Below are 9,838 nucleotides of genomic sequence, written 5' to 3' on the forward strand. Positions count from 1 at the left end.
CACTTCAGGCAAGGCAGTGTGTCAGGCAAACCGACACACTGTGAACAATGCACAGATAAGGGACAGATAAGCTGCAGCGACCACAGCAATCCGGGCAGACATCATGTGTGTCGGAAGGGGAAAGACACATATACGAGTCAGGCACGCAAGACGCTTGGCCTGTTCGTCCATTTTGTCCAAGTCTTGAAGCCTTCAAAGAGTGACAATTTAAACAAAGAGAAAGGCCAAAATGAATTCTCTTGCAAGAGCACGTCACCACACTGTGGCGACCAGAAAGAGAATGGGGAAATCGTGTGTTCAGCGTGTGTAGGTCGACCGGCATGAAAAGCAAGCATAACCCAGATTGTTGGGAGGTGACCAACGTGATGCTAGTTGAACATTTGTTTAGGCACCTTTCCACTTATGACCGAAAGAAAAATGAGAAATGCATAGATAGGTGTGAGATAGGATAAGTATATAAATATACTATTTCCAGGACAAATAAAAATCCTTTTTATACCTTAAGATATCTTCGAATCACGTGAGAAGGGTGTGGGATATCGTAAGCCATTTCCAGCTATAAGGTCACATGTCAAATTCTAATACTGAAAGGATCTGAAAAAAATCCAATCCTGTGCATATGTTCGGGTTAATAAATGTAAGTGCTGTCCATGTTTATCAGTGGCATATCAGTATAAATAATTCGGCCAGCAAGATAAGGTCTATTTCTGCCGTCGGGGGCACCACATGCAAACCTAGATAATGTATAATGGCCATACTGTACTACAGCCTGACAGTATAAAAGACGGTGTGAGTGACAGTAGCGTCATCTGGAGCCGTTGGACAAGGCGACATGGTTGGAAAGATAGTACTGATTCTAGTTGCTGTTGCAACGGTCATCTATGCTGCCAGCCTCAATGTCGTAAGACAGACGGGTAGGTGTTGTGCTGAATTATGTTCAGAATTCCTTATGTAATTGCAAGTAACAAATACACCATTATTATGTGAATTTCTGTTATCTGTTTTCTGTTTCCATTTGTGTCATTTCCAGTTTTTAATGTTTTCCTTCCGAATTTTAGATTTAATACACAGCAAGGGCAAACTCTGATCTTTTCAATGACCATACTACTACTGCTATCACTCCCAGTAAACTGCCGGGCAAGTGAAAATGTATACCCATTGTAAAATGTGGCTTAGAATGAAACAGACAATAAATGGATTCGATTGTGATATATTTGATACGGGTATTATTAGTTGTATTTTGGACCTTAAGTGTTTCGGTGATTGTTTCCAACCTAGTAACGTTTTAGTGAAGTTTTGTAAACTTCTATTGTATGCTTTCTTTTGCCCGGCGGTTTTGTACATGTTGTGTGTATCGCTGCAGACAGCAGTGTTACAGTAACATCACGGCGGTCTATTACACGTCATTGATATTACATGCAACGTCCTACGCTGTTGGGGTACAGTGACACACAAACACGAGAAGCTGATCACTCGATCCATCTTGTCGATGAGTCGATCGTCTCGAGGGCTATTTTCAGCTGCACTGAACCGAGTTGGAAGCTAGATTTCCTATTGGTGCATGTGTTGGTGCAAGTTGGTGATGTTTGTGTATAAATTGTATAAATGCTATTATAAACACGATTTTTTAGAATTGGCATCTTATCGTTTCTATTAATTGGTCTCTTAATTTGTCAACGTTGAATTTAGATAAACTTTGCACATTAAGTGAGTCGTCACCGTTAGACGCTGTTTTCATTTCAACTTTTGTAAATCAAAACGTATCTAACTCGGTCTCGCGCGTTAGATACGTTTTGTAGTGCACTTGTAATAAAAACAGTATCTAACCGACTTGTTAAGTAATCTATGTAGGACATATATTGTTTTTGTCCCGAGTAATGATTTACTTTACTGATACTGATACATATGGCTTGTTTCCCCAGGGTGCTATTACAAGAGTGTGACCCACCAGCAGGACGAGAAGTGGTTGGATGGGTGTGACTATATATGCACGTGTGTCAACGCTAATATTGGACAATACAAATGCAATACGGTGTAAGTGTGCATGTGTGTCATGAGGCGTTCTATATGACTGTTAGAAATCATGTACAAGGTAAACTCTTAGGCCATGTATTTAAAGGTTGAAACCTACACTTTATGACGATAGTCGCTGTAAGAACGTAAAAGCAGTGTCAAGTTTGATTCTGGTTAATTGTCTAGATTTTGCACGTGTTTTTTAATCTATCGCAAAAAAATTGAAAAGGGTTACATATTCTGCGATGTTTACACACACGTATAATTTATTTAAGAATCGTACGTTTCAAACATATTTTCAAAAGTTGGATGTGACATGACATGAACCCTTGTTGGTAAGAAGACCTTTGCATAAGGTTTCAAGTGTCCCAGGTTTCCGATCTACAAATATACGATACTTACCCCTGTTGACCCCTATTTGGAACTAGGTAACTGCATCAAATATACAATGGAAATTAATTATGTACATGAGATGTTTTATAGGTTTTGGATCTCAAATATGTACCCTATATTAACCCCTACTGACCCTTATTAACCTCTTTTGAACCCTATTTAGAGCCATGTAACGGCATAGCATTCACATATGTGTAAATTTGATTCGACGCTCGTCGACTCGTACTTCAAGCCAAGTATCTACATTCCCCGAGTCCTAGTCCGCTTACCCTCATCGCGATTCATTATTGTTAATATTGCATTATTTGACATCATAACACAGATTTACGATTCAGCAGAGAGCTTGGATAGTTATTAAGTACGATAGGTACCTCTGTTTATTTATATATAATTATGAAGGTTTTTAAAGGGTTACTCACTAATCCAGGTAAAATCAGATTTTTTACTGCGAGGCGACACCTTTCTGATCAGCCCATCGGCATGGATGCTTTTAATTTCACGGCACGTACGAGCAAAGCAACCAGCGCAGCATGTCTATCGCAAAAACGGTTGTGAATGAGCATTTCTGAATGAAGATTATTAATGACCGCCCTACATTCTGAATATTTTTCATCCAGGTGTTTCAGTCACGTCTTTCAATCCACGAAAGTGGACATATTTGTTGCTATGGTTTCATTTCTCCGACAGCAAACATTGGTAAAACTGCCAGCAAAACACCATTTTGATAATGAAACCGAAACGTTTTTAGAAATCTGACGTCTGATTGGTTCAAACTCCCTTCTTTTAATTTGGCGGTCTCAGTTCGCTGAGGGTTCACCTGACGTGACCTCCTATAGATAGTCAGATCTTGACGTTGAGAGTTGTCGATGGATTCGCCGAGGGGTAAATTATATATCTGACTCACGTGTCTCATTAGGCAAGGTGATTTTGAACAAAAACTATTGGAACAGTTAATGACTTATATTTGTTTTTGATAACTGTACATCGGCACTATAGATAGTTGAACACGAACATCTATTTAAACAATTGATATATTTACTGGTCATCGATGACCAATAGCGATACAATCATAATTAATCAAGCGTTACACCCCTTGTAAAAAGGAACAGGTTAACAATGACTAAACAAGGCTTCGTCAGGATCCCAAAGAAAGTATATAGTTCGTTATTAAATAATCAGCGTAAACTTTAAGAGTATCCTCCTCCAATACCGTTGAATGTTTTTATTCCACAGGTGTCTCACGTGGAACCTTCCCCCCCAGTGTCAACTCCTTGACCCACCTGCCGGCAAGTGTTGCCAAGTGCCACAGTGCCCCTTGGGTTGGAATATCAACTACCCTGAAGGATACGTTCCACGATAGAGTGGTCTCCCCTTGTACCATTGACAATGGCATCACGTTATGACTTTTTATAAAGGTCGATCAGATGGCACACAAGGAACAGAGGTTGAGATGTAAATGTTTTTGTACAAGTTATTTTGGCATAATAAATACTCCACTCTGTCATCTATCTCATTTACTAATTACTGGTTAGAGTGTTCGATCGCCAAGCCGAAGGCCCGGGTACATATTCCTCTCATGGGGACAGTGTGAAGCCATTTTCAGGTGTCGCATGCTGTGATATTGGTGGAATATTGCTAACACTGGTCCAGAACCATATCCGCCAACTCACACGCGACTCAAGTGTAGGCAGATTTGGTGCGACCCCCCCCCCCCCCCCCCCCCCCCCGAGTGTTGATGGGATGTGTGTTACTTCTAGAGAGTACCCCTGTTCTCTTTCTCTTGCGATCCTTCCACACATCTTACAAAAGGATTCAGATTCATATGTTCCTATGTTTTATACGATACATACGGTCAGATCTATTTTACAAAGTGCTCCACAACTATTTTAATAAATAAAGCTTCGTTTGGCGAAATACCGTAAACGTGAAGTTACCGGCGTCACGTTGTCCAACTAGTATTAATGTTGTAAGGGGTGTACGAAACGTCGGTGTTGAAATCCTGGGACTATTGAATTGTTGCCACAAAGCTCAGGGCTGACACAAGGAGACGTAACGTGTAGTGCACACACGTTCATATCTTCTGTGCAATGTATGTGTAACCGGAGTGGTTTATGTGAATGAATCACAAAACGCAGGTTAATTTGTTGATGCCAGTTGTTTTAATACAAAATAAAACGGCCCTGTGAAAATAAATACACAGAGTTACAATATGCACAATACGTACACATACAAATAAATCATTACATTATAACTTACTGACAAACATTAGAATCTTAAATATGATTATATACATTGTTATGATCAATCATAGTTAGCATAATTAGTTTTGTCTTACTGTACTGTAAATATTACAGGAGATTTATCATATAATAAATTGACAAACATAGTTTATCAATAATAGGTGAATGATGATAAATGCATTAATACATAACACACAATTAAAGTACATATCACTATAAATACATACAAAATATAAATGTCCTCACCAGGTGTATGGCACTGTGCCCTATGATGTCACAACATCAGATATTTGCTTTACAGGGACACACCTGAACATAAATACATATAACATAATTACAGTGTAACATATTACATCAATATGTTTACATCCTTAGGTATATACAATAACCCTAAAATATATATTCTAATTACTCACCTCATCATACAGACATACAGACATACATTCATACATGTGCAGCTAGGTGCAGAACTTTAATTTACAGGTAAATAGCTCCAGTCTATCAATAAATGTACTCATTATGCTTAGTTACACAATAAGTTAAGTAATATCAACATGAAAATGCTAGTTAAGATTATCTATTATAAACATACTTACATAAGGTATTTAAGCAAATTTAGCCTAACTACATTTACCTGAATACGATGACTGATATGATATATATTTATCACACCTAACAATATAAGCATTATTAAAAGAAGTTAAGAAACCATACATATGCACCTTAACAAACTCTTCAAAGCACTAAATAAGAACACATAAATATACAATTCAACCAAACTAACCTGTGACAATTGTCTCAATTATATCAGCGATGAACCGACTACTCCATACATAATCAACTACAAGTGTGAATTTAAACTGACCAGTCCCATAATGCACCCTGTCACTGAAAGTAAGGGGCTGGGGCTAAACAATAGAAACCAGAGAAACAATAGAGAAGGCAAGCGCAAGGGTGACTGTGCTATTGTATTAGTGAAGCAGGTTAGATTGGAGTGTAGACTAAAACTTAGGTATTAAAATAAGAGGTGACCTTAAAATACACTTGATGATATATACATAATTACATACTACTACATATGTACAGGAAAAGTATAATTGATCAGCACAACAGGGGATTTGGTATACAAACTGGTTATTAGGATTCAAGGATTTAAGGATATATTGAGGTGAAAGGCCATACGACCAATAGTACAGTGTGAATCACAAATGCACGGTATATGTAAGGTGTGACTGCATAAGTATTATAATAGCCACTTGTAACCTTCAATACATCAATATATGTAGTAATTTTCAAACTACACTTCTTTTTTATACAGAACATGTAAAAAAGGTACTTTGCTGTATCAAAGATCATCTCATCATTATAAGAGTTTACCATGCTTACCATGTCATGAATAACAAAAGTGTTGAGATGCTCATATGCTGACAAATATTTACTTCTTATCTGTGAATACCGAGGACAATTGGAAAAACCCCGTGCGCTTCATCTTCAAGTACATTACATTCTGGGCACACAGACTCGTTCTCTACATCAACAGTCCACATTCTTCTATGTTCTGAACAGCCAATAAATTATAACCGACTCTAACTTTTAACAGTGCAGTTCTATACTTGGGGATGTGAATATTTACTATATGATTTTCAAGTTGAAAGAGTGGCTTTATACATGAATAAAATACCAAAGGTATCATTGAAGAGTGCCAATCTTGGACGCTGCAATCTCTAATTGTTTGCTTAAATATTTGGATAAACAAATCTGTGTTACCTACACCCTGTGCTGTCCAGGCATATCCAAAAACCATATCTATAAAGTAAATGTTTCACATGGGTGGCTCACTTTGTGTGGTGTCTATCAGAAGTTTTTTAACACCAGATAACATTGAAAAGGATATATATCATTATCCATCATAATTATCCGTAACCAATATTTAATATATCTAACATAATAAATACAACTCACATTCCCCATATGTAGTTGCATTTGGAAATCTATATCCTACCCCCAAATTTCTCTACCATACATTAGAATGGGGCTTATCTTTCTGTTAAATATTTCAAATGCAATATTTAAGGTTATGTCAAATTTCCATATTATTTATTTTACTGGAAATTGGGCTTTGTTTGCAACTTCTGCAAGTATTTTACAAGCCTTTGTCCATATTAATTTTTGGGTGACCATCAATCCTAAATACGTATAACTACTTACAGTGTTCAATTGGTTATCGACCTGGACAAAGGTCCACCATATTTAAAAAGAATACTTTTTGTTTTATCTACATTAACTTTCATACCCCATTTATCACAATATTGTTGAAGAACATTTAATCTGTTCTGTAGACCAGTAGTTGTATCTCAGACAATAATAAGGTCGTCAGCAAATAGTAATGCTATGATATTAAACATTTCCTCCGAAATAAAAATTCCATCCTGAAGACTACCATTCATATATAGAGCCAATTTCTTTATAAATAGAGAAAATAATATGGGTCACGATGAAGCCTTGTTTAACACCACTAAGCCAAGCAACATATTCGGAAAGCTTTTCCCCATGGTGACATGAAATTGTTGATTTAACATTAACATACATATTTTCAACAATTTTCTAAAACGTACCATGAATACCATTATTGATTAATCACCAGGAGATTTTTTTAACTTCATGTTATCAATGGCTTCAAGGATTTCAGATTCCGTAATTGCTTGCGATAACCCCTCACTATTTTGACAAAGATTACATTCAGCAGTCATGATTGGATTGATAATTCGAAACTTCTGTGTTTAAGACATGATTCTGATGCGCTGTTGGATTCAGAAGATCTTCAAAATATCTTTTCCAGGAATCTGGTGAAATCGTATTATCCACCGCAGTATTACTTTTCGTGTACTTTTTTAATGATGCTCCAGGAAAGTTTTAATGGTTTGTTTGAAGCTGCCAATGTAATGCTATAACGAACAGATTCTGTAAAAGTTTTTGCTTTGCACTACACACACCGTTAAACATGTGTCTTGGTTGCTGATACATAATACATAAAATCTTTGGAGCCTTTATCCTCAACTTATTTAAGAGTTTATATATTTTCTGTTTTAAACGTAAAACATTCACAATCAAACCATTCTGACATTATCTACATCATCATAAATCACATCCATGAGATAGAAAAACAATGTCTTAATGGAAGACTCATCGACGTCTTGTGGGTTCCACCTACTCTGTCAGTCGTTTCAAAATGAACAGTAGAAATATTTGTACCTTCGTAAAAAATATCCATGTTAAACTATGCTACAAATGGTAGGTGGTCTGATTCAGTTCGGGAAATAATTTTGAAATAATTTATAAATGGAAAAATGTTTGGGGAAACACACATGTAATCAACTCTACTGCCAATATAAGTGTTATTTATCTCTTGATGAATTCGACAATCTACGCAATTAATAATTTGATGATATGACCACAATGCCAATTATACCAGTCTGTGCGTGTGCTTTCGTGATGGTGTGTGTTTTTAGCTAGAGAGAACTAAATGAAAACCTCAAGCGATGCAGATTGATTTATGCTTGTGAATTCAGGTTCACACTATACAAAGAGTAGCTTAAGGGAGGCAACAATGTTTCCTTATCTCGTTTAAAAATTACATCCAACATAGTACATTCAAAACATATATTTAGAATAATAAACCGGAATACACAAAAGATAAGAGCTTGTTTTTAGCGCGTCACTATATTCAAACGGTTGTTGCATAAATAAGTGAAACTACACTGATGGGGTCTTATGTGGAGGAGCATTAGTGACAAGAATGATGTCCGATCCAATTCCATATTGTGACATGTACCATGTTCCTGTGTTTTGTGAAGAGGACAAATGACTTCCCTTTGCGTGTGTTGGTTTTGGGTTCCACCAGTGAGCTCACCATTTCGCGAACACTTGGATAGTGATAGTGATTCATAAACACATGATATAGTCGGAAATGTACAACCGACTCTGCTTTCAGCAGATATATTTTTTAATATGGAAAGTGTTTTGTCGCTTTAACTTTTTGTCATTCAGTATGCACCGGAGAACTCCTTACTGGAGTCCCCTCGAACGATGTGTACATGTTTAAGATGAAAACAACACCAATAATTTGCTATTTATTCTCCACACATTCCCTTCCTTATGTCAGGTGAAGGATTCATGAATGCTGTATTAAGAATGGTTGTTTTAGTCTGAAACAAACACTTGATAATAGTAGTTGAGATTACTTTGATATTCTCAACAAGCATTATGATGTTTTGCGTCATGTGTAAATTGTTCCAACATTTCATTGTTGCAAAGTGACCCATTCGACGCATCAAGGCATTGTCGCAAATAGAAGATGTCATCCATCCATCTCGGTGACATTCTAACAATTAGCCGACTCGGCTCGGGCAATCCACATCTTTCTACATTTCCTTGGAAAAGACTGCGAAGTACCACCTACTCACAAATCGGAATTAAAGCTTATCTGTGTCTCGTGAACTAAGGAATAGTGAGTGAGTGAGTGAGTTTTGGCTTTACGCCGCTTTTAGCGGGGGACACCAGAAATGGGCTTCACACATTGTACCCATGTCGGGAATCGAACCCGGGTCTTCGGCGTGACGAGCGAACGCTTTAACCACTTGGCTACCCGACCTCCCCACTAAGGAATAGGCTGTATGAACTAGTTCACTGGTGACAGATAATCATGATTGTGTTGCTGTTGCTTTGTCTTTGATTATTGTTGAGACAAAATGTACCACATTGTAAGAAAAGGTGTGTCTTGTCTCTGCATGTTCTTTGCGCGAACACCTGGTGACATCACTGATTTTCAGTGATCCATTCATTATATTTCCGATAGTTCCAAACACCAACTCTGTAACTCGAAATATTGCAACTGGGCTCTCTCGAACTGGCAATATTCGTTAAAAGACACTGTAAATAGACTACCCATAATTAAACAGTGAACACATCGACTTCTACCTACAAATGTTTTATCGTGAATGCATTATGTGAGCTGATGGATATTTGCGATTCATTTTATGAAATGGGACCAGTTTCATGTATACGTCTGGGATATCTGTGTAAACATTATCAGCTCATGGCATAATATTGTGTATTTGTTGCCAGATGAGTTCCCGACATATTTAAGAAAGTATTATGTATAATACATTCACATAGTGAACTGGTCAGTGGCT

General features: G+C 37.2%; 1 protein-coding gene across 1 annotated transcript; it reads left to right on the forward strand.

The window, feature by feature from the left end:
• The first annotated feature begins 757 nt into the window (after positions 1 to 757).
• LOC124133938 lies at positions 758 to 3,910 on the forward strand. Its single transcript, XM_046498529.1, has 3 exons — positions 758 to 914; positions 1,923 to 2,034; positions 3,640 to 3,910. Exons 1-3 carry the CDS (start codon positions 833 to 835, stop codon positions 3,764 to 3,766), a joined length of 321 nt encoding a protein of 106 aa, XP_046354485.1. The 5' UTR covers positions 758 to 832; the 3' UTR covers positions 3,767 to 3,910.
• The last annotated feature ends 5,928 nt before the right edge of the window (positions 3,911 to 9,838 follow it).

This window comes from Haliotis rufescens, unplaced genomic scaffold (genome assembly GCF_023055435.1).
Source record: "Haliotis rufescens isolate VD_foot unplaced genomic scaffold, xgHalRufe1.0.p SCAF_17, whole genome shotgun sequence".
Lineage (NCBI taxonomy): Eukaryota > Metazoa > Mollusca > Gastropoda > Lepetellida > Haliotidae > Haliotis > Haliotis rufescens.

What these genes read in the sequence shown, in the direction of transcription:
- LOC124133938 (XM_046498529.1), top strand. Translation starts at nt 833, where the DNA reads ATGGTTGGAAAGATAGTACTGATTCTAGTTGCTGTTGCAACGGTCATC. An exon ending in CAATGTCGTAAGACAGACGG is followed by an intron (nt 915 to 1,922) that starts GTAGGTGTTGTG and finishes TTGTTTCCCCAG; the next exon opens with GGTGCTATTACAAGAGTGTG. An exon ending in CAATACAAATGCAATACGGT is followed by an intron (nt 2,035 to 3,639) that starts GTAAGTGTGCAT and finishes TTTATTCCACAG; the next exon opens with GTGTCTCACGTGGAACCTTC.